The following is a 25017-nucleotide window of genomic DNA, read 5'->3' as shown; positions in this document are numbered from 1 at the left end:
TTGCTGGTAATAATTAAATTTTTTTACTTTACCAATTCCTTCTTTTAATACTTTTTGTTTGATTTAATTTGTACCAGCTGACTCACAATGATCAAGTGTGGTTTTGTTTATACATAAAAACGATTTTTTTTTTTTGTTTTTTTTTTCTCAGGACAATTCACTGTAATTACAGAAGTGGGAGAAGGCTACAGTGACATTTCCTTATTGATCAGTGCTCATAATTTTTAATGACTTAAATGTATTTTTATTTCATGCCTCTGAATAGAAATCAATTGCGTGTTTTTACTGAAAGTTTCTTAATTTTCTTTGCTGTATTTGGCTCAGTCCATGCCTCATTTATCAAATGACTGTTCTGTTATTCTCTAATCTAGCCTGTTATTTGCAGGTTGTGATGTAGAGCATTACCCACTATTCTAAGTTAAATGAATGTGCTCTGTCTACACCGTAGATAATGTTCAAGCTGGTTTTCCTCCCACTTTAGTCCCAGAGGGAAGGTGGAGGGATTCCACAAACCGCATGTAGCAGTGCTCTGCTTTACTGTACAGCTGACCCCATTCTGTCTGCTTACTAATATGTTCCACTCCACTGCTTCTCACTCCTCTAAGGTGCAAGGCAAGAGGTGACCCAGAGCCAGCCATCCACTGGATCTCTCCTGAGGGTAAGCTGGTGTCCAACTCCTCCAGAACACTGGTCTACACCAATGGGACTCTGGATATTCTCATCAGTACAGTCAAAGACACTGGCTCCTTCACCTGCATCTCATCCAACCCTGCCGGGGAAGCCCACCAAACAGTGGACCTGGTGATTATTAAACTCCCCCACATCTCCAACAACACCAACAACATACAGGAACCTGACCCGGGATCATCAGACATTTCCACGTCGACCCGAGGCGGAGCCAACGGGAGCAACGTGACGGGTGACGTGAAAGGCGGTGTGGATAAGCGGGTAGTGACGGCCGAGGCCACGTCGTCCACTGCATTGATCAAGTTCAACTTCCAGAGGAATATTCCAGGCATTAGGATGTTCCAGATCCAGTATAACGGCAGCCAGGACGACTCACTTGTGTATAGGTAAGCCTGACAGAACCAGGACAATGCATTGAAGTACAGCACAGTGGTGAGACAGTGTACACAATGGAAACTGAACAATGATATGCCCACTGTGGAGGTACAGAATTACACAAGTCTGAGCTGTATAGATTAGATTACATTTGATGAGATGCAACTTTAATGATCCTGTCGGAAAATGGGATCAGAGAAAATAGAAACTGAACATGGAGAAAAGTGGGTAGAATTAAAACTATAAAGCAAACGAGGTGTTTACTACAAAATCAATGCCAGTGCTACTGGATCGTAAAAGTTTTCATCAGCGCATACAAATGAGGCCGACCTTGAGATGAAACGGGCCAGAGAAACTCAGACGTGAGAAAGTTCACGATCCAGAGTCAAACCAGGCAAAACACAGAGGCACACTTTAGCTTGCTGACTCATAGCGACGGCCTTGACAGAGACAGCTCGGCCAGTCTTTCTTGACTTTTGCCGTTTGTTCAGGATTACACAGATTAAATCGATTTCACTGGGAATGATTATTTGAGCTAAATATTTACCCTGGTGAGATGGGGGAGAAGGAATTAACAAACACAGAGCATTCACAGAGAAATCCTCCAGCATTATCTACCTTTAATATCATAGCTAATCCCCATGCATACTTTTTATTTTCATCAAGAGGAGGCTGATCTATGAGGCTGACCGTCTGGTGACACTGCCCAAAGTAATAAAATGTGTATTTCCTTGTCTTTTTGTGAATTACATCCTTGATCATTAAAGTCCTTATCTCTTTGTGACTATATCAATACACAGTTAACATTAATAGAAGTACTGTATCTGCTGGTATTATCTCGCTTGCATATTATTCCTAATCTCTGTATAATTCATCAGTACTTAACCCCATTCAGACAATGCATCATCAAGAGACGACGCCAGTGGGATTTATAGCTGTCTGTCTTCTAAAGATAACGTCACACCCTTTCACATGAAGATAGCTGCCACAGAGTAAAAACTTCCTTTTTCTTCAATCTATTGTTTTCCTCTGTTACTCACTGTGTTTTTGATAAAAGCACACCAAAGCCTTTGTGCATTTGTGGGATTTTCATCCTAAAAAAGCTGTGTTTATACTTTCATTCTGCGACTTTAAAGTATTTGTTGAAAAGTATTAGGTTGGAGAGCATGACAGCCACAAAACAAACAGCCTCCTGTGGGGACACTGCGGACGAGTGATTAGACAGCCTTTTACCACCCAACACAATCCCTTTTCGCTCTGTCACGTCACTCAAAGTCTGCCCTTCTTCCTCTCTTTTCTTCTTTTCCTCCTGCTCTCTCTTCCAGTATTAAGCTTTGAAGTCATTTGTGTTTCTCTGTGTTATTTTGCAGCCCTCTTGTCTTTAGATAGCCGATTGATTTCCATTCAACACCTCTGTTGGCACAAAGCAGCAACCCATTGATTCGGCTTTTTCATTACCCAAACAGAAGACAGAAGAAAGAGCAGAAGGGGAAAGAGAGAAGAAAAGAGGGACACAAAGAAAATATGAGTAAAAATATAGGAAAACAGCAGAGGGGAGGGGGGTGAGTTTGACAGAAAATAAGCGAAACAGAATGACAGGCAAGAGAGGACTAGTCCTATTGTCGCACACTTTTCAGGTTCAGTGAGAGCTTATTGATTTGCCGCACATTGACATTTGTGCACTTTACTCCCTGCCCGTTCAACATAATGCTCCTGGGTCTACGGGGGAGGGGGGAACATACTGTGAGTTCAGCTTTCTGCATAAACAGAAGGATAAGTGAGTGACAGTTTAATGCTTTCACAGGCAAATTCCACCGGTTATGTTAACTTCCTGGACATGTAATACATTGCATATCTGAAATGTAATAGTTGTAATACTTGATTCTGTATTGATCCCTGCAGGAAAAACCCAGCCTCCACTTTTTTTTTTTTTCCAATGGGAGGTCAGGGTCAGCTGCTGAACAGCACTCCTGCAGACAGGGATTCAGTGTCTTGCTCAAGGACACTCGAGACGTGCAGATGTTTACTGATACAGTGCTACTGTTTTAACACCAGTCCTACTGCTTAAGTATTGTGTTTCTGTTCCGGAGGCACCAAATAACTATGGAGTCTGAGAATACCGGGGGCAGAAAACACTCCCTGACCAGCCTCTCTGTCATAAACACAACAGAGCGGTTACTGCTCTACCTGTTTACACTAAAGCTGCACAAAAATAAAGAAGTCAAAACTTTACTGCATGAAACCCAGACATGTCACAGTTATTGCAGTTACTTGGGATTCATTCATGTCACTAGTTCATCACAGGGCTGACATACAGAGACAGACAACCATTTACTCTCATACTCATAACCTATGGGGGGTTTAGACTGACCAGTTACCCCAGTGGTTCCCAACCTTTTTTGGCTCGTGACCACATTTTAACATCACAAATTTCTGGCAACCCTAGACAATTCAAAACGGAGCCTTTTGTTTTGTTTTTTTTCCTAAAATTAATTTGTTTTTAATCATGTAATAGTTTGCTATACTATGTTGCAAATAAACGTTAATTTTAGATGACATTTAGTCTATATAATGTATATTATTATGGACGGAGGCAGAATTTTATTTTCCTTGGTCAGGATATGTACACTCAGTCCAGTTTGTATTTATAAGGCTGCAAATTAATACTGAACAAACAATAACTCAAACTATGAATTATGAAAGAGCTGCAGCATCTGAAACCAACCACAATGAACATTTGAAAGATAAACAGAACCACAGTGCTTCAGTTTCAGCTTCACAGTTTGTCATGTCTTTTATGTATTGGGATTGTCTCTGTCAACTCACCATATATTTGTATTAGTATGTTGTTTTTTTATTATTATTTTTATCAATTACTACAGGGTAGGGAAGCGAAATTTACAATATTTTGAGGCAGGGATTGAAAGACAGTGTATGACCAATTAGTTTATTGAAAGTCATGAGAATTTATTTGCCATAAGAAAATTGACATAATAGAAAATGGTTTTATTCTATGTGTCCTCCTTCTTTCTCAATAACTGCCTTCACACGCTTCCTGAAACTTGAGCAAGTGTTCCTCAAATATTCGGGTGACAACTTCTCCCATTCTTCTTTAATAGTATCTTCCAGACTTTCTCATAATAGTTTTGCTCATGGTCATTCTCTTCTTTACATTATAAACAGTCTTTATGGACACTCCAACTATTTCTGAAATCTCCTTTGGTGTGACGAGTGCATTCAGCAAATCACACACTCTTTGACGTTTGCTTTCCTGATTACTCATATGGGCAAAAGTTTCTGAAAAGGTATGGATAATAGTGTTAGGTATGATTATGACATCAATATATGTTTGGTTTCAAAACAATTGACGTAGTGCCTGCTGAGAAAAAACAACTAAATGTTCATTGTAAATTTTGCTTCCCCACCCTGTAGAAATTTCAGGTGACCCCATTTGAATTCCAGGCAACCCCACATGGGATCCAGAATCCAAGGTTGAAAAACACTGAGTTAACCTATTGAGGTGCATGTGTTTAGAAAGTGGGTGTAAGCTGGAGTACCCAAAGAGAACCCACGCAGACACAGAGAGAACATGCAAAACTCCACACAGTTTACAATGAAAACTACACTGTGCTCAAACCCTCTGACAGGACAGTGCTAACCACCGCACCACTGTGACAATGATACTTGTGATCATAGTAATTCACTTGTAGCAAAAAGAAATAACATATTTTACCATCATTTGTCAGTATTTGACTGGTGCTTTTTTTTTAATATAATACATGTTCCATTTTTCTTGTGTTATGAGTTTTCAGTGCAGTTTATATTGACTTTGCACTTTGGTGTCATTATTATAGTTACATTATACCTGCCATTGTCAATTTTTAGCAACAAAAAGACAAACTAAACATAATTAATGTTAGATGTCTCAAAATTCAAAGTCAATACGTGTGTGAGTATATGCAGTTTTGTGATTGAAACCATTATTATAAAACAAATATTTTTGTATAACAATTCATCATCGACTCAAATTTACATTTTTTGACAGTCATAATAAAAATTATGCGTTTCCCTGTTTGAACACATGTTCATTTTCACATATTTTAAATTTGTCCTCACATATTATATCACAGCACACATGTGAGGACTGGAATCTTTTTTTTTTTTCATCTGCACCTCTTCTCAAAGCAATTTTATTGAGTCAAAATCAGCGGCCCCATCTGTGTATTTTCATAGCACCTTTCATACAGTCAATGCAGCTCAAAGCCCTTTACAAAATAGAAATTACATAGACCAAGTGCTTCACATGAAATAGACAGAATGAGCACAAAAATAGGAATGAACCACCAAAATGCATCTAATATTGCAAATGGAACCCACTTTATTAAATCAAGACAAAATTGGAATACATGGAAAGCACAAGATGTAACACCTACGGAATGAAATAGAAATGCGGAGAATGTAGAGTGTACCTGCTTTGTGTGCCCACATTGCAGCCATAGGCGTACAAGACCTCATTTCCCAAACACTGCTTAGGTGATGAGGTTTCAGCAGACATGTTAGGTAGAGATCTTTGAATGAGCAGCAGGACTGATTAGGGTAAACAAAACCTCTATGTTCGTATGGACACCTGAGATACACCTGAACGAATTCTCAACAGCTGGAAATTTTTGTTTTGCGCTGGCAGTAATTTAACACAGCTCTTATTCTGCGGCAGGAGAGGATACACTGAAGCGTGAGGCTGACATCGGAGAGATAAAATTACAAACAGTAAAGCTAGATTACATGCATGTGGGGTTTTGCTTGAATCCCCTGTGTGCATGGGGGTAATTAGAGTCTCAGTCTGGCTCGGTGCGCTACTGTATATCATTAACTATGAAAATTACTACTTACACAGGTATAGAGGTTTCTAATGCATTAGTTAATTAATAGTGACTGTTATTACGCAAAGCTACAAATACAAAACACATACGTTATTGGTGTTAATGTAAGCGTGGAATCCTATCAATAATAGAGAATAAAGTAAAAATTGAGGAGCTTAATTGAGCCATCGACACAGAGATTATATGTGCCTCAGCTGTTAACCCTTTCTTTTAGGGTCAGGTCAAGGCAAGGCTGATGTTGACGGAATAATGTGATGACCTTTTACACTCGACCTGCCTTGACAGAAGCACTATATGCAGTCTTTGGCCTTTACACCTCGGTGGTTTTATTGAACCATTCGCCGCCGTGCAGATGACAATGTAAAAACTCACAGTCGGCATCGACCACGGCGACCATAAAACAGCCATGGAGCAGAATGTGCTCTTATTCAGACATAGAACCTATTATTGTCTTTAATTAATGGCTCGGTTGATTGCACCCATTCTGTGATTATAAAAGATTAAATTCACAGATTATAGGACGAAAAGGTCTTTGTTTAGTTAGATTAAATGATGTTGAGGATAAAAGGTACAAGAGATCTGCGCCTTGAAGAAAAATGGAAGACAGATTTGACTTTGGGATGTATATATTATACATTTATTAATGCTTCATAATAATGCTATGGCTTGTCATTAGGGCTGCAACTAATGCTAATTTTAATAATCGATTAATCTGTTGATTATTTTAATAACTAATCAATTCATCGGATAAACACATAAGACTCAATACTCAAAGATCAGTACTTAACCCAAAGCAATATAGGCTGCAGACAAGTCACTAATGAGTACAGGGTGGGGAAGCAAAATTTACAATGAACATTTAGTTGTTTTTTCTCAGCAGGCACTATGTCAATTGTTTTGAAACCAAACATATATTGATGTCATAATCATACCTAACACTATTATCCATACCTTTTCAGAAACTTTTGCCCATATGAGTAATCAGGAAAGCAAACGTCAAAGAGTGTGTGATTTGCTGAATGCACTCGTCACACCAAAGGAGATTTCAAAAATAGTTGGAGTGTCCATAAAGACTGTTTATAATGGAAAGAAGAGAATGACTATGAGCAAAACTATTACGAGAAAGTCTAGAAGATACTATTAAAGAAGAATGGGAGAAGTTGTCACCCGAATATTTGAGGAACACTTGCGCAAGTTTCAGGAAGCGTGTGAAGGCAGTTATTGAGAAAGAAGGAGGACACATAGAATAAAACCATTTTCTATTATGTCAATTTTCTTGTGGCAAATAAATTCTCATGACTTTCAATAAACTAATTGGTCATACACTGTCTTTCAATCCCTGCCTCAAAATATTGTAAATTTTGCTTCCCCACCCTGTACATCCCCACAATGGCTTCGGATTTAGTTAGCAAGCACTAACCCGCTACCTAGACTTGTTATGGCTAGAGATTAGCAGGCTATAGTCTTCAACCAGCTCTGGTTATAGGATATCAAACTAGCATTTTATGTAGTAGTTTTGGTCAATGATAGGTAATGTTAGTCTGGTGGCCTGATAAACGGAGATGGATGAAAACATTATAATTAAGACTATAGTATCTAATAATTAGCTAGCGCGCTAAAGTAATCACGACACGTAGGCTATCTTGAGCTAATGTTTACATTCTGTTTCCCGTGGCAACAGCAGCCCCGTTTGCCCGTTTTTTGTTTTGGTTTTTTTTCCATATTCAAGTTTTGTTCATAAACGGCACACTACGTTTCACCCAAATGGGGCTGCTGTGGCCACCGGGAACATAATGTAAACCTAGATTTAAAAATCTGGCCTGGCATCCAAAGCCTCAGCCATGCTGCTCTGTGTTTTCCTCTGTTACACTGCACAGTGTGTGGGCATGCCTCAATACTAACATGCTCAAGACCCAACGAATCAACTGCTGAATTTGTTGCCAACTCTTAAGAATCGATTTGGATTGATTTAATCAATTCATTGTTGCAGCACTAGTTGTCATCAATATTTGGGCCTTGTCTATGGGTAATAAATGCATATTAAACATAAATGCTATCGATGAGTATAACGGCAACACCAGCAAGAAGCAGTTTCATAATAAAATGCAATTTAAAAAACCGATGTGATAATAAAAAGCACTAGGAAGAGACAAGTAATAACATAAAAATCTTATAAAGTTATAGACATAAAAGCTCATCTAAAAGATGTTAATAAAGTAGCTGACCTTCAGGGCAATCATCAGTTTTACAGCTACTGTGGCCATGAGAGACCCTAATTGGTGAGGGAAAAGTACATTTTAGAGTTTCCCCTCAACTTCTGAACAGTTAAAAGTATAGAGATGAGAATCGCAGCGAGCAGGCCAGTTCATTAGGAGTAAGAAAACTGACAGTATAGCTAGAAGCTCTGGAAACACATTGATGAAAAAAATTGGAAATCCTGTTTGCAGCATACATTCACAGACAAAAGTGCCAGATAAAAGGCCCATTTAAGACCTACACAGACTGCAGGTCTTTCAACAGGCCCGCAGACACAAAAAAAAAACAAAAAAAAACTCCCAATTCTAAGGTTTTTGATTGGATGCAAACGCTGCTTTGACAATCACTAAGTGACTTCAGTACACACACACAGAGAAGCCAATCTCTCTATCGTCATTATCATCTGCTGCCTGGTGCTTTCTATTGTTTTTGTTTTTTCTCCGTGTTCTTTCAGCAGTTGTTTTCCACTTCAGTAGATCCATCGAGCTACAGGGGCCAGTTGCCATTTGCCAAAAAAACTACAGATCAAGCAAATTGTGTGGCAAGCTTTTTCATGAGCTACACAACAGGGGGCGGGGGATGAATCCAAGCTTTTAAAAAGGCATCTTCTCTTCCTCCCACTCCCTCTCACTCGCAGGAAGTGCTTTATCCTTGCCAATAGTCCCTGCGGCACAGGTATAACACCTAGCTCAGCTGTACTTAAGGCGTGAAAAAGCATCCACCTTTATCCCGTCGTAATGTTCCAATTCTGATTTTATAGCACCATAAACATATCGTGGGCCTAATGCAACAGTGTTATTGTTGTAAGTAGTCTATGGGGTTTTAAACATGAACAAGTAGTAGAGCAGTAGGGATGATTCTACTGGAGAAACAGAGCTGGAAGCAAAAAGGAGCAGTAGAAAGAAATAGAAGTGGACAAATATGACCTTTTCCTTATTTTCTCTGTTTTCTGTTACCTTTTGTGTGCCTATTTTTCTTCCCTCTCACTGTCCTTTAATATCCTACGTATGAATGGATGTTGGGCAAAAAAAAAAATAATGAGATGGATGGAGACAAAAGGAAAAAACAGCTATGAGGTAGTTTGAAAAGAATGAATAGTGAGGAAGAAAAGGAAAGGAGAGGTTGCAGCATGATTACTTCAATTAAGCAAGGATGAACAGAAACACAGCCTGGCACACACTCTAATATTCCACTGCACCTTTAGCTTTGATTACAGCATGGATTAACCATGGCATCATTTCAATGAGCTTGTGTAATGTCACAACATTAATTTCCACTCGTAGTTGCATTGATTTGTGGCCAAGATCTTGTAGTGATGGTGGGCGAGTCGGACCAGTGGGTAAAGTCTTCTCTGCCACATCTTAAAGATTCTTAGTGGGGTTCTGGCCTGGACTCTGTGGTGGCCAATCCATGTGTGAAAATGATGGTAGTGGTATGATAGTCAACTGACCTCATAAGTTTGCTGAACCTAGACTTGACCAGCTGAATCAACCCTGTGTCACGACACTGCTAACACAGGCATGTACTGCAGGTACTAGGCATGATGGGTAATCACTTCACCCACCCTGATGCACCCATCACAAGGTCAGTCTGGACTCCAATTAGCCTGACTGATAAGGGGTTTACTTAAAGCTGCATATGAATTTCGCCACCAATTGTTCATCAAATCTGTAAAACCTGAGTCTTAGTCTAAGTGTCGCAAATCCGTAAGTCTTTCCGTGTTTACACACCTCAATCACTTCCCTCATGGTGAACAACTTCTAAGTGTACTCCATTACAAGTGGTCCGTTTGTTTACATATCAAACCGATATGTCACCCGGGCCTTTTCGGAAATTTTGTGGCAAAGTGCATTGTGGGAATGGGAATTCCGCACACCCGCAGTACAGTCACAGCAGCAACAAACGGAAACAGCTTCATTGCTTCTTGCTGCTGCGGTTGCGTCGAATTCCGAAAAGGCCCGAGTGACTGTTTGGTTTAGGTTTCAGTTTGGTATGTAAACAAACAGACAGCTTCTGATGGAGTCAACTTTGAAGTAGTTCACTGTGAGGAAAGCGATTCAGGTACGTAATCACGGACAGACTAACAGATTCGTGATACTCAGGCTATCCCTCGGGTTTCACAGATTTGATGAAAAATTGGAGATGAAAGTAATACGCAGCTTTAAGGCATCACAGCTGTTTAATCCCAATTCTATGAGTTGTCCTGTAGAAATGTACGCTCTATTAAACATAGCCATGAGTTATGTTCATTATCACTCGATTTCATCAAACATTTGAGTGATGTTCGATCACCGTCATTTCTTCCTCAAAGATTCAGATTCAGATAACTTTATTTATCCCCTAGGGGCAGTTCAGGTAGCAGGCATGGGTCGCAGCAGGACAGGACATTAGACACACATTCCACAATACAATACACTCAGATCTGTCAATGGACAGGACAGCTGAAGGGTCCAGCCATAAAGTGCAACAGTGACGAAGTACAACAGTAGCAATAAATAGATAAAATACATTTAAAACCTAAAATCAACACACAGATATTTCACCCCTATCCTTCCAGGTTTGTTAAAAATGCACTGGGCACTTTTTAACACAATAAATAACAAATAATCTTGATGAAAGTCCACAAGCCAAAATGTTTTGGTGCAATTTAATAACATTGTCCAAAACTGCAAGTGCTGCTACAGTTCTTTACCTGCTCCTTTTTAACCCAATTTTACTACAGCAATCTCCTTAGTTGTCTTCTTTACTTGACGCATGCCAAAAACTTAACCCATCTGAAACAGTTGCATCTTTTTCATGACAATAGGGTGTGTCTTCTGAAGGTTGTTTAAGGGCTTCCCCTACATCTGTTAGTGTTAAAGAACTTGTTGCGACTGAAACATTAATTACTGTAGTAATTACCCACTGGTTGAATCATACGTATTGTCTTGGTTACATCCAGGCGGGGACTTTTTTGGTATGAGAAAACATGAAGCAAACATGAAAATGCAGAAAAGAAAGTGACAGAATATGCACGAGAAATAAACAAGAATATGATTTAGTAACGACATGAAGAAATGAGAATTAGAATTACAGGGTAATAAACAAAGAAAAGATATTATGAGGAAAGGAAGTAGGGGTTGAGCCGACCGCAGCACTAAGTGGAGATGTGGATGACTCAGCTAAAAGGGAGGAATGGAGCTGAGCGGAGCAGATGGAGGTCCACAGCCCGCCACAGATAGTGCTGAAGCGTCTTCCCTGCATCTGGGACAGCTTCCATAGCACGGCACTTTGACATCCACTCTGCTGCGCTTGTGTGCACTGAGCTCAGCAGTAATGAGCTCTTGCTAAATGTGAAGCCTCCCTGCTTTTGTCTTGTACTAAGAAATTAACAAGTGACAACTAGGCTCTTGGTTGGTGAGCTTCATTTAAGAGAAATAATTCATTCTTCTGACGCTTCTTATTATGTCTCATGTTCTTTTTTACTTAGATTTTAACGCTATGTAAACGGTAATTCGTTACACCAGAATCTGTTAACCCTCCCCCTGACAGGCAACTGCAGCCTGTCTTATCTAATAATAACTGAGAGGGAAAAACAAGCAGAGTTTGTATTTCATGTTCTTTGTCGTGGTTTTATCTTGATGAGAAAAGACTACTTATTGGGAGCATTTTCACAGAGAGGAGGTGAACCTTTAAGACATTCATTGCAGTTATTTCAGTGAGAGGAGCTTGAATCAAAGGCTTTTGATAATTATAGCTTTCAGATGATGTTGCCCTCTTTTGAGGAGACTTACTTTGTAGGGAACCAAATTAGGATTATGCTTGCAACTGAAAAAGTGAATTCTTCCCTCTTTTGTTCCTCTCCTGCTTTACTTTTACATCACTCTAGCTGACTAACAACAAAAATGTCTGATCTCTGAATATGAAAAAAAGACTAATGAATAAAAAATAGACAGTGAGGTGTTAGCAAAGCCCACCTGGCCTGGGCTCAAACTCCCGGTTCCACCTCTGACTACAAGCTGTGTGGGTGCTTGTTAACCATTAGCTCTGGCATCAGGGGCATTATGCATGGTAAAGCAGAGATAAGAAGCTCGCTTCTGTAATGTTTTCTGCCTGCCTGAGAGACTCAAACCTATTAGCATGGCATTGTGCCATCTGCTGTGTAAGCCACATTAGCTTTGAGGTCAGCAGTAATGGGGCAGGAGTTGAACTACCATTAATCCTCTTCACTTTGTACTTAGAAACCAGTGATTCTTAACTGGTTTGAGCATTCTCACGTGCCTTAAATCAGCCTGCATTGCCATGTGAGAATGTTTGTTTAATTGTTGAGAAAAATAACAGGAATAAATCTAGCTGAAGGAAGTGAATCATTAAATAGAGGTTAATAGCAAAAAAGAGTCACATGAGGAATGATCTTATTTATAAAGGGCTCTGCAAAGAAAAGTTTATAAAACCTATAACTGCTTTACGTGCTACTTTGTTAGCTTATCTGACAAAGTTTTCTATGTTCCAGGCTATTTAATTTAGACTAGCTTGCATAGCGGTAGCATGGGAGGCTTTAGCCAGAAGCGCTGAATACCATTTTCTGAAATAATTGGACAACCTACTTTCAGATATCTGTGACCCACATATTGGGACAATCCCTGTTTAAGCAACTACTGTGGAATTAAAAAAAAAAAAAAAAAAAAAAAAAGAAATGTTTTACCATTTAAGCATGGGAGTGAATAGTGGTACTGTCAGAGCCTACTGTTCACACCCATCTACTGTATCCTGTTACCACTGGGAAACTAGTTTGGTGGTGTCATTGTTATTATCTTTAATAATACATTTGTTTTCTAGGATATCATTTTTTAAATTTAATTTTATTTATTTATTTATTTTTTCAATTTCTTTTTGGTCACTACCTCATTTCTCCATGGCTGAAATTAGTTGAGAAAGACTGTATGGTCCATTTTGGTAGTTTTTGTCATATCCCATGGCATTTAGTCATCAGTAAACAGCTGAATAAACACAGTTTTAGAGCTAATGTTCAATGCTCATTCTTGGCAAATGTTATACACTCATTATGTCAAATGATTTCCATCAGCAGATTAAGTTTAATCATTTGTCAATGAATGTAAAAATCATAAAAAAAGTTATCTTATCATGTACATACATCTTACTTATTATATTTAACAGTTGTCTCAGTGGCAAAATGACCTCAGTCCACATGGGAATTGAAGTCTTGGACATGGTTACAGAGGTGAAAATAACTGCAGTTCTCCAGCTGTCTGGACTGACTGTCAGCAAATAAAAAAATTAACACAATAACAGAAATTTAATTCAGATTACAACATATAGTCATCAGCTTTCACTTCTGCTTTCACCCTTCAACAAACTATTCCCTTGCAGCTACATGAAACTGCTAATGAGCTAGCCAAGAGCAGTGAATATCATTTAAAAACATTGGAACTTGTTCACCCAGTGTGTCACACAGGGTCTGACTGGGATCTGCTGCTAGGGCTGCCACAGAGTGAAGGCTACAGCTGAGTTATTAGAGGCTGTGGCCCCTTATCGCACGGCTCCAGCTCGACCTGGAAGCCCTGCTCTTGTGTGTTGAATCATTGCCACGGATGCCCTTTTTTTTCCTGGAATAATGCGTGTTTGTGGCCTGTAGGCTTTGTCCAATATTTAATCAAGTGAAATGGCCTGAAATAGAACAATCTGGTATCATAGTTCACTGTTGTGTGCATGGAGGCAATCATTTGTCTTGAGACAAAAAAGCTGAGAGCGACTAATGGAGATCACATTGGCCTCCTGGCTTTGTCCCGGCTCGAGTGAGGAAAGCTAGAGTTGATTAACATGCACACAAACTCACATGCATCCACCTCCGTGCGTGTGCATATACAATGGGTTTACCAGCATGTATTGCTATATCAGTGATGAATACTGGCAGAAAGCCAGACATAGTGACAGCCACTGGGAAGAACAGGCTGCCATGGGAGAGGAAGATTACTGTAATGGAACTCGCACACACATGCATGTACACACACACATATACTGAGGACATATAGACACAATACACAAATGCATAGTCATAGAGAAGCATGCACACACACTTTCCCTCACTCACATTCATTGTGTAATGAAAGTGTAATGAAACCCAGTAACACACTCTCACACGCACACACAGGCGCCCTGGGCTGAGGGCTTGGCAGAGCAGAGTAGATAGATTAGTGTAATAGTCTCGGCCAAGGCAATCATCTGCCCACTGTAGGGCTTCAAATACTGGCAGCAAGATCCAGCTCAGACACAAAGAAATTAGCCACAATGAATGAGTCAGTTTGGATGAGTTCACAATGCTAACGGCTCAGACAGTCAAGAAATAATCATATGCAGAACAAAAAACTGCACAGATTTGCATGAAAATGTATTTTGTGAACTCAGCTCATGGCAGCATGGGGTCCAAATACACCAGAAATATCATTAATATCTGTATTTTTCCATGTATGTATGAATAAATGATGGCTAAGCAACGTGAGTTTCAAGTGCCTGTCTGGATGGATTTTGTTTAGAAAGGTTTTTGAGGTAGAGAAAAGAGAGTGTGTCATTTATTCATGTGGACACATGGCTAAGCACCAAACAAACCCTCAAGCAAGGTACATAATTATGTTCCATTCATAGATTTCCAACCAAAACACATTCTGTGGTTTTGAAAGAAACTGTTGAGACATTTGTTTTTTGTGATAACTGAGGCTGCAAAATATAACTGATACTAGTATTTATCCAGATGAGCTCTTTTTGTCAAACAATGCATATTGTAATCCCACTTATAAAGCCAAAATGAATTCACTACAACACCCAAATTATTGAGGAATCCAGAAGTGCAGGGATTAACGGATTAGTAATATTCCAGTAATTCCTTGAATTTTCATAATGCTGTCTCTCTGTTATACACATATGATACAATATGAATATGAATGCCCCAGAGATTTTCCCAGCGTTAGTAAACTACGGAACAATGGATTATGTTTGAGAAAATGACATTGTTAAAGGTATAAAATCTAATATTTATAGATTTAAATATCTAAAATGACTAACCTTATGTTGTTGGTTTGTAAACCTCCTTTTTCACTAAGGCCTCCAACAATCTTCAAATTTAAAATTCAGAGAATTGTGGGATTTAGTTCAGTTTAACACCCCATTTTCTTCAGTTATATGACCTCATTACTGATGTTAAACAGAATTATATACCTTAATTATGGTGTAACAAATATCTAAAAATATGCAAAAACACCAAAATACTTGCCATTTCCTGTTTTCCCCACCTTGATAATGACTGTCATGGTGGCAGCCCATGCCCTGTGAGTGGGTTGAACCTGTGTCCTTTGTTCTCAGGCTCTGGGCCTGGTTCTGGGTTGGAGTGACAGGGGGAGCATGGGTTTGGGCCTGCTAGCTTAGCTGGTCTAGTTTTGTTTGTTTCTATTAATCATATTTTCATTTCATATTTATTATTTTTGCATCCTTAGAAATAGCTACATAATGGGCCCACAGATCAAAACACATTTTGCATAGCTTAAGTCTGGTTCTTTTGTTCCTTTTGTTACCTAACTGTTTGATGCTCACTCCATGCTCTCTCCATCCCATCACCAGATCCCAGGCCTGACAGACAAACAGGAAGAGGGAGGTTCCCAAACCTTTTATAGTAGAGGGCATCAGGAACTTACCAAGGGTGGCAGCCATCAGAGGGGAGTTTTGTGAGTTGGCCAGTAGTTAAGCTTAAAAATGCTCTAAACCAGGTTTAAACTGTTAGAGACTTTTTAGGGAAGTATTAAATATAAGTAGTGAAATGAGGTATAGGTCAAGATATCAGTAATATTCTGGTAAATGTTAATTGAAAGGTAAACTGAACATTGGGGATTGGTTTGTTCATGTGGGAGGGGCAACGGGTATAAAAAGCCTGGAGTAGAAGCTCCTCGAGGAGAAGTGTGACTCTGCTTGAGTGAAGCAGGTCACTGAAGCTGGCTGCCCTTAGCCATGGGCTGAGCTTTATTTTCTGTGGTTTAAGACTGATTTTCCTTATGTTTTGTTACGCTGTTTTTCATCAATTAGTTGAGTTTTTTTCTGTTTTTAGTTTTTTTAGTTTTTTTTTCACTAACATAGCTCAATCGGCGATGTCACCTGGGCAAACACTGTAAATAAATCATACTGCGGTGAAGATTATTCCAGCCTCCTGGTGTGTTTCCTCCTCCACATGGTCAACCATCACAATGACGCATAGTCAAACATGTAATACGACTTATGAAATTTGTATTAAAAAATCTATGTTAACACCTCTAAAAAGAAGTGTTCATTCCACCTGTCCTTTGGTCAGATTCTGCTCAAACCTGATGCTGTTTTATCATTCTATTGTCACTCTAGTGAGTTTCACTGCCTTGGTTGTTTCATTTGTTTGTAATCTAAGGTAATGTATTAAAACACCACAGTAATACAACAACCAATGCTGCAGGATAGCACTTCTTGGCTGGGAACCATGGTAGGTTTAAGAGGCTTCAGGGCTTCAAGTCCATGTGGGAAAGGTCTATATGATGATGAGAAAAAACAGCACAAATATTATAAATATAGTATACACTTGAACAGATATTAACTGTGTGTCAGTAGATAAAACCAGTGCAAAAACTTCAACTAACCGTTACATGATTCTGCATAAGAGTCTTCTACTGTTTCACATCATATCACCTTATTGACTTTGTAGTTGTTTAAAGAATCATGTTGTGAGTAAAGTTAGAATCAGATATAGTATATATTTCCTCTATATTTCATGTCTTATTAAATATTTTCCATCATCAGTGGTGAAAACATCAATTCCCATGAGCCTGTGCACTGCAACAATCAAAATCTTACCAAGTGTATTTTTCTCATTTCTAGTCAAAATATCTCATCACAATTAAAATAAGACATAATCACCTAAAGAGTAACTTTGCAGTGAGATATAAGAACTTGTTTTTAGACAACAAATCTTGAAAATCTTATCTCAAGAAATCTTCCCGAGTAATTTTCACTTGTTCCATTAGCAGATTTTTTTTTTTTTTTTTTTGTTTAATTCAAGATTTATTTTTTTACTTAATTCAAGATTTTTTTTTTTTTTTTTTTTTGCTTAATTCAAGCAACAAAATCTGCCAATGGAACAAGTGAAGATTATCTTGGTTAAGATTTCTTGAAATAAGATTTTCAAGATCTATTGCCAAAAAATAAGTTCTTATATCTCACTGAAAAGTTACTCTTTAGGTGATTATGTCTTATTTTAAGTGTGATGAGATATTTTGACTAGGAATCAGAAAAATGCACTTGGTAAGATTTTGATTTTTGCATTGTGTTCATCTATAACTACTGTACATCTTTTTTTTTTTCTTTTTACAGTTTTTATTAACAGACCCCATATAAAACTGTGATTTATTTGCTCGCTGTAACATCCATCCACACACATTCATACACATGCATGAGGGCCAAGGCCACAGCAGTGGTAGTGAAATTAATGTCTGTCTGTGTATGTTTCTGTGTATGTATGTGTATACAAATGTGGCTGCTTGTATCTGTGCTTGTAGGAGCCGGTGACATTTGGTCTTATCATTAATTTGCACTCTACAATGTCACTTTATGTGTCTCACCATGGAAATAATGACTGTATGTGTGTGTATGTGTGTGTGTCCGTGCATGTTAGGGTGAGGTTGCTTTGGTGGCCAAGGTTCACTTCCACAGGGATGAAAACATCAAGGGAAGCAAAGGGGAGAATTCTCACGGTCAGCCAGCGTTCAGACGGTCCTATTAGTATTCATGGGGTCATATAGATGCTCACACATGGACACACACACACATACACACACTGTTCCAGCCTGGTGCTTTTTTCCTGTCCAGAGAGGGCACTAATGATCTAGTCGTACGTTCTCTCCCTAGCTCTTAATACTAACATTAAACCCTAACGCGCCTCCTAACCTTCACTTAACTCTAATACTAAACCAGATGCTTAACCTGGCCAGAACAGCCCCGTGCTCCTCTCAGTGTAGACGAGGCCACGAGCGGTGAACTCGCAGCCCCCTTTGGTTTTAATGAGGAATTTCATTAGCATTTTAATGAGCAAATCGAGGAAAGCTGACAAGCCTTTTTAGGGAAACTGGAGGACAAATGTGCAGATCCTGCCATCAGCGTGACAAATGAAGAACGACAAAGTTGAACTCAAACAGGCAAATTACCTTTGGATTTGTCAAAAGGAATATTTGCACTTATTCACTGTGCATTGAAAGCTAGTTCCCTCCCATGTTTCAATGTGAAACCTCAAGAAAAGATTTGTTCTAAACTGCACACTAAGGAAGGGCGTCTGCTGGGAAGGTGTGTGCAATAATAAATCATTTAATTGGAATGCTGTCCTGCAGATGACTTTTGGGTTTTTGTTTTTGAAGATTCAGCATCTAGCTATACACAGTGGAGCTGAGTGTGTTGATTCTTTATCGCGACTTCCTCTCCACATTTTGCAGCTTCTTTTTATTTATATCTTTTATTTATCTCAACACTACTTTATTCTACTGTTTTTTTGTTTTGTCTGGAAGAGCTTTGTATACATTTAGATTATTAGTGCTCATAAGGGAGTGTGTGTTTGTTTGTGTCTCCTCACAATTTAAGTTTTATTTGCTTTGTTGGATTGATTATTTCTATTGGTCCTGAACAAATTCATCATGCATTTACTTATGGGTCAAAACAAAACAGAGCTGTCAGGAAATTTGACAGGCTGTCTGAAAATCCTGAAGCTGGCGTTTCTTATTACAAAGAAAGAGCATGATGAGCAGTGAAATTATTCCTCAAACTGTCTATTGTATCATGGTCACAGTTTATAGTCAAACATCCCAGCTCATCTGTTGTTTGCAGAACATTTATTTGTAACTATTTACTTGCAACATTATGGTCGATATACTTAAAATAATAGCAAATCTTGGTAATTTCCAACCTATTTAGCCTCGTTTTTTGGGGCGACTATGGCTCAGGAGGTAGAGTAGATTGTCCAGTAACCGAAGGGTTGGTGGTCATATCCTGCTCTGTCCTAGTCATGTGCCGTTGTGTCCTTGTCTCTCCAGTGTCTCTCACACTGGTATATGAATGCGTATGACTGTTCGGTGGTTGTTGGAGGGGCCGTTCAGCGCAAATTGGCAGCCACGCTTTTGTCAGTCTGCCCCAGGGCAGCTGTGGATACAAATGTAGTTTACCACCACCAGAGTGTAAATGTGAGAGCTAATGAATAATGGATCAATAATGTAAAGCCCTTTGGGTACCTTGAAAAGCACTGTAAAAACAAATACATTATTATTATTATTATTATTATTATTATTATTATTATTATTATTATCTCACAGCTTGTTTCAAGACACTTTGGACTCATTTAAAGCAATGCTGCAAAACCTGGTGTCAATCAGTACTCTATTATGATAGCTAACTATAATATATAAAATACCAACTAAAATATAATAAAGTGAACATGCTGTGGTAATTTATGTTCAGATAAGAACAACTAAAACACCACAGGTTGCACAGCTGTATGTATTCTGAACCATTACCTGAAATTCTGGTGATTTGTCTGGAAATTCCAGATATACAGTATACCAACTTTTGTTGTTTCTTTGAAAGATTCATTGTGTAAAGTTTGTCCCATCTTTTAGATAAAACTTGAATAAAAAGTGAAAAGCATTTTTTTTTTCATTACTGAGTGTCTCTCCTTTGGCTGCGTTGTGCATTAACAGTACCCCTCCTTCCTCTGTTGTCCTCTACTCCCACAGAATGATCCCTCCTTCAAGCAAGAACTTCCTGGTGAACAACCTGGCGGCGGGTACCCAGTACGACCTCTGCGTTCTGGCCATCTACGATGATGTCATCACCTCGCTGACAGCAACCCGTGTGGTCGGCTGTGTGCAGTTCACCACAGAGTCAGAGTACATGAGGTGTCATTTTATGCAGTCTCAGTTCCTCGGTGGAACTATGATTATCATCATTGGAGGGATAATAGTGGCCTCGGTGCTCGTTTTCATCATCATCCTGATGATACGGTACAAGGTGAGTCTCTGTCTGTTGCTCGTAATTCACTGAGACCAAGAGGAGAGGGAACAGTCTAAGAGAAGAGAAGCTTTCATTATGTAAAATCTTTATTTGCATGGCAGCCATATACTAGTCTGGTCTGAAATTAATAAAGGGAAACATTGATTGTATTTACTGCTGTTATAATAATGAATAAAGTGTTTACATGGGGGATTTTCACTCCAATGGACAAACACTGAGCCGTTATTCATATGGATATTGATAATTTAAGGCAGGGTTAATGGTACAATATGTAACATTAACACATTAAAATATTTATAAATGTGCGATTGTGAGAGTGATTGTTTGTCTCTATATGTCAGCCCTGCGATGAACAGCAACATGTCCAGGGTGTACCCCGCCTTTACCCACAAGTAGCTGGGATAGGCTCCAAGTGACCCCCCTGACCCTAATGAGGATAAAGCAGACCAGAAAATGAATGAATGAATGAATGAATATTTATAAATGACCAAGCATGTTTTGCTGACTTGTGCAGTGACATTTATGTTATTTTCAAATTGAGAGAAATCCATGATGTTATGCAATGTGACGTCCCATTTCTTTTGGCCAGCTGTCAGTGGTGCCATTTGAACCATTGCCCTACTTTGCATTGCTGACGTATTAGTGCGGTTGATCCTCTCCTTTTCGTACGCTGTTACACTTATGTAGACCGTACCAAACTGATCAGTTACAGGCTGTGTCGTCCTAGTGTTTAGGTTGACGCTGTAGTGTTTGAGTTGAGACTTTTTAGGAGTCTTGTCATCTATTCAAGTAAATGTACCCATGATAGCACTGTATGTTTTTTTAATGATTAATCTACATATGTCCCTCTGTTTCTTTATCAGGTGTGTAACCCTGGCGAGGGAGGTAAAGGTGTGTCTATGTCAATGACCAACGTTCACTCCCAGACCAATGGGCAGCAGTCGCAGGGATGCACTGTGACTCCTAGCGCCTCTAAACATGGCTCAATTGGATTAGATGACCTCTCAGGAGGCACAAAGAAAAGGAGCGGAGGAGCAGGCAAAGATACAATGACTCAGTCGTCTGACTCTCCGCTGCCTGACTGCTCCACATCAGTCGTCAGCCAGTCCTGGGCCGCCCGAAGCCCCACAGCAGCAGTTGGAGCTGATGACCGGGAGAAACCAGGGGAAGAGAGGCGGTCTTTGGCCGGGGAGAGGGCTGGCGTCTCATCGCCCACCTCCTCCGGTTCACTAACCAAGCCAAAGCGAAAGCCAGCCCCGAGTAAGCCGGGCTCAACCTGCTCCAACACCACCTCTACGACTATAGTTGAAAACATGCCCTGCTCCTCTCCACGTCCTCCTTCCTCTGCCTCCTCCACTGCCTCGTCTGCTCTCCTACCTTCCGCCACTCCTCTGGAAAACCTCAACACCAACCGTAACAACTCCACCTCGCTCAACCAAACACCCACTCCCTTCGCCCCATCCGCTTTCTCCAGCCCTCTCGCCACCCCCAGTCCCGTCCCATCTCTCCGATTCAGAGAAACACCCATCCTTCGCCGGGCTCCTCGCGCCGCCTCCTCCTGCTCCGCCAAGTACCAGACTCTGCCTGTGGAAGAGGGAGGGAGGAGCAGGGCAAGGAGGAGGTATTCCCTCAGTGAAGGAGGCTCAAAGACTTACTCGTCTCATCAAGGAGGAGGAGGAGCACCCAAATTAGGGCGCATAATGCGGAACAAAAGGAGCCAATCAATGAGCGGTATGTTACTCCCTAAAGATGGGGATGGAGACTCGGACAAGGGACGGTGTGATTCTGACTGGATCTTAGAAAGCACCGTTTGAACTGAAATGAGACAGTGACCATACAAAGATGGAGACTCAGTTTATTCATTATATCTTTTGTATGATGTCTGAAGTTATGTGTGTGCGTGTGTGTGTGTTATTTTGGATTTTTGTTATAGATGTATGAGTGAAACTGTGTGGTTTGTTGCTCCTGGTGTGTGTGTTCATGTTAGTTTGACCTTTTTGTTACAGATCTGTGAGAGAACGAATGAATGCATGTTTGTTAATAAGTGTGAGCGTATGTTTTATTTGTTGACTTTTTTTTTTTTTCAGAACTTTTCTCCACAAATCTTTGTATTCAGTTTACATTTTTTTTTTTCACTTTGACAGTTTCTGTTTTGCAGTTGGTCATTCAGCGAGTGGATAACTTGCCTTGTCTCGTTGCGTCCCCGAGTTGTCTCGTCGGTCCACTTTATAGCACAAAAGAAAACAACAATGGGCTCGCCACGTCATTTCTCAATTCACACTCACCTTATCCGAAAATACCACAAAAAGGGAATTATTACAGGAAAAAAAGGAATAAAAACAATATAAGAACTGAGAAGCACACTATTCTATGTTCACATGCCCACAGGAAGTGTGTGTCCGTACAGTGGCAAGAGAATAGCGGTCGGTGCCTTCTTTTGCACTAACGTTCCTTCAAACCCTCTGACAGGTGATATAACCGGACTAAGGACTCCACCACGCTCCGTAAACGAGGAAATAGGATGGAGGGGACAAACAAAACGAAGAGAGATTTCACACATAGCCTTTCTTACCTTCTGAGGAATACAGACGTTTCCTGACATATAGACACATACAGAGACAAAACGGAACAAACAGATGAAGACTTTAACAGACCTCTTATGAAATTGATATTTTTTAAAGGGAAGAATAAAAAAAAAAAGAACATAAAAAAAAAACGTGAGCTTTTCACTGACATTGGTATACTACAGCCTGTGTTGGTCACAAGCTCCTGGAAAGCTTCTGTACAGAAAAAGACAACATGTACTGTGTTGTTATGTTGTGTAAAATAAAAAGGGATAAAAATGAAATATGGAAATGTGTTTTGCTTGGATGGTGGAGATAAAAGTTTGCTATAATGGTGTTTATGCGTGACTCAGGGAGGGAGGGTTCTTGGGCTTTTATATGAAAATACAGCAATTACGACTGCCTGTGATTTCCACTTGCAAAACAACCTTTATAGAGGGTCAGATTCACTTTTCCTTTGGTATCAGTACTTCGTTGCTTTGTATATTTCTTTTGCATTGTTTTATTTCTTCAGAAAAAAAAAGCAAAACCTTCCACTTCAACTCAGTACAGACTTCCTGCAGTTGTTGATTAAAAAGCTACAGAATATGACATTTGCATTCATCGTTTTGGAATTAACTGCACCAGTGTTTTGCTAAAAGCCCAGAGCCTACTCACACATTCTGTTACCTTAGAGTCTGAATACTTCTGCTACTTTACCTTGGCTGTACAGTCGTGGAAAAATTACACTGGGTTACAAAAAAATGTTTTTTGCAAGTTGTCTAGGTTTTTTCAACTGAATTAGGACCATTTTGCACCGCTAAATCCAAAAATGGCATGTTTTTCTCAATCAGGTAAGGTTTTTTTGCTAATTTGATTTTGAAAAATTTGATCTTCTCACAAAATTGATTACATTTTTGTGACTTTATCAGTTGATGTTTTATATAGTTCTCACCCAAAATAGGTTTTAAGAGAAAAAAAATCATTTTCTAACAGGATGTATTTATTATTTATTATGTATTCACCGCAGATGTAGCAGAATACGTCAGGCTTATTTTTGCAAGATCTTCTAGTCGAAGCCATTTCATTCACCTGTAATATTAAAAAAAACAATCATAAATTGGCAAAAGAACTCGTTTATTGCAAGAAATATGAAAGGATTTTGTATCATATGATGTGAAAGTGCCCATAAATGTAAGCAAAAATGTTAAAAAGCCAATATGTAGCATAGTTCAGAAAGTTGACCTGATTGAACAAAATTAATGTGATTTTTGGATTCAGCACACCAAAATGATCCTAAATCAGCTCAAAAAACTTAAACAATAAATTTGTTGTTGACCAGTGTTATTAGACCACCCTTGTTTTCTTCAATTTCTTGCTCATTTTAAAGCCTGGTACAACTAAAGGTGCATTTGTTTGGATAAATATAATGATAACAACAAAAATCGCTCATAAGAGTTTAATTTCAGAGCTGATATCTATCCATTTTCCATGTTTTCTTAATAATAACCAAAATCACTTCAGTTTATACATCAATATCTATGGCATTGTACTGCCAAAAACAGTGCTTTTAGCCATTCCATGTTTTCTTCTCTGTCTGTTTTAGTCACATGATACTCACAGGAGTTAGTACTTGATTGCATAACCTTTGTTTTTGATGACTTTTGATGGTCTGATCATTTTTTTCCGTGACTGTAAATACATTCTAAAGAAAAGAAAATGAGTTTGATAAAATATCAGATGCAAATGCCACTGTTAAGAAACAGGTCTGAAAATAGGACTTTACCTGTTGAGTAACACATGACATTGGAAAAGAAACTAGACAGTAGAGTGGACATCAGCTCTCTATGCTCTTATACAACACACTCGAGCAGAGTAACAGGCTCACTCTGTAACACAAGGGCTCATGCTCATCCAATTTAAAAAGAACACGCCGTAGTAAATGTGTGTGTCTGATGGGTCAGTGTGATATTACGCAAAAGTTACATTCACAACTCAGCAGGCAGCATAGCAAAACAGACAACAGACCCTTATCACAGCAGACATTTTGACTTGTTAAAGCTGGAAACACACAAGCCTAAGTGGTATAATTAACTAAGGCTGCATTCTATTTAGGTGCTTCGGTGTCAGGGCCACGGCGGGACTGTGTGTGTGTGTGTGTGTGTGTGTTGGCTTTACCAAAATGGCTGCATGGGACTCTTATATGATACCATGATGTT

At 39.3% G+C, this 25017-nt stretch overlaps 1 protein-coding gene across 2 annotated transcripts in view; it reads left to right on the top strand.

The window, feature by feature from the left end:
• The window catches only part of lrfn5a (leucine rich repeat and fibronectin type III domain containing 5a), a 153573-nt gene extending 130560 nt beyond the window's left edge, over positions 1-23013 (top strand). The window contains exons 8-10 of one of the 2 annotated variants that reach the window (XM_030126156.1): positions 606-1073; positions 19979-20252; positions 21119-23013. In XM_030126156.1, the coding sequence (XP_029982016.1) occupies positions 606-1073; positions 19979-20252; positions 21119-22069 (1693 nt within the window). In that variant the 3' untranslated portion in view covers positions 22070-23013. The remainder of the gene's footprint in view (positions 1-605; positions 1074-19978; positions 20253-21118) is intronic. The other variant, XM_030126155.1, reaches the window with a different exon arrangement.
• The last annotated feature ends 2004 nt before the right edge of the window (positions 23014-25017 follow it).

This window comes from Sphaeramia orbicularis, chromosome 22 (genome assembly GCF_902148855.1).
Source record: "Sphaeramia orbicularis chromosome 22, fSphaOr1.1, whole genome shotgun sequence".
Taxonomy (NCBI): domain Eukaryota; kingdom Metazoa; phylum Chordata; class Actinopteri; order Kurtiformes; family Apogonidae; genus Sphaeramia; species Sphaeramia orbicularis.
Note: the sequence above shows the minus strand (reverse complement) of the source record. Positions and strands in the feature narration are given on the sequence as shown.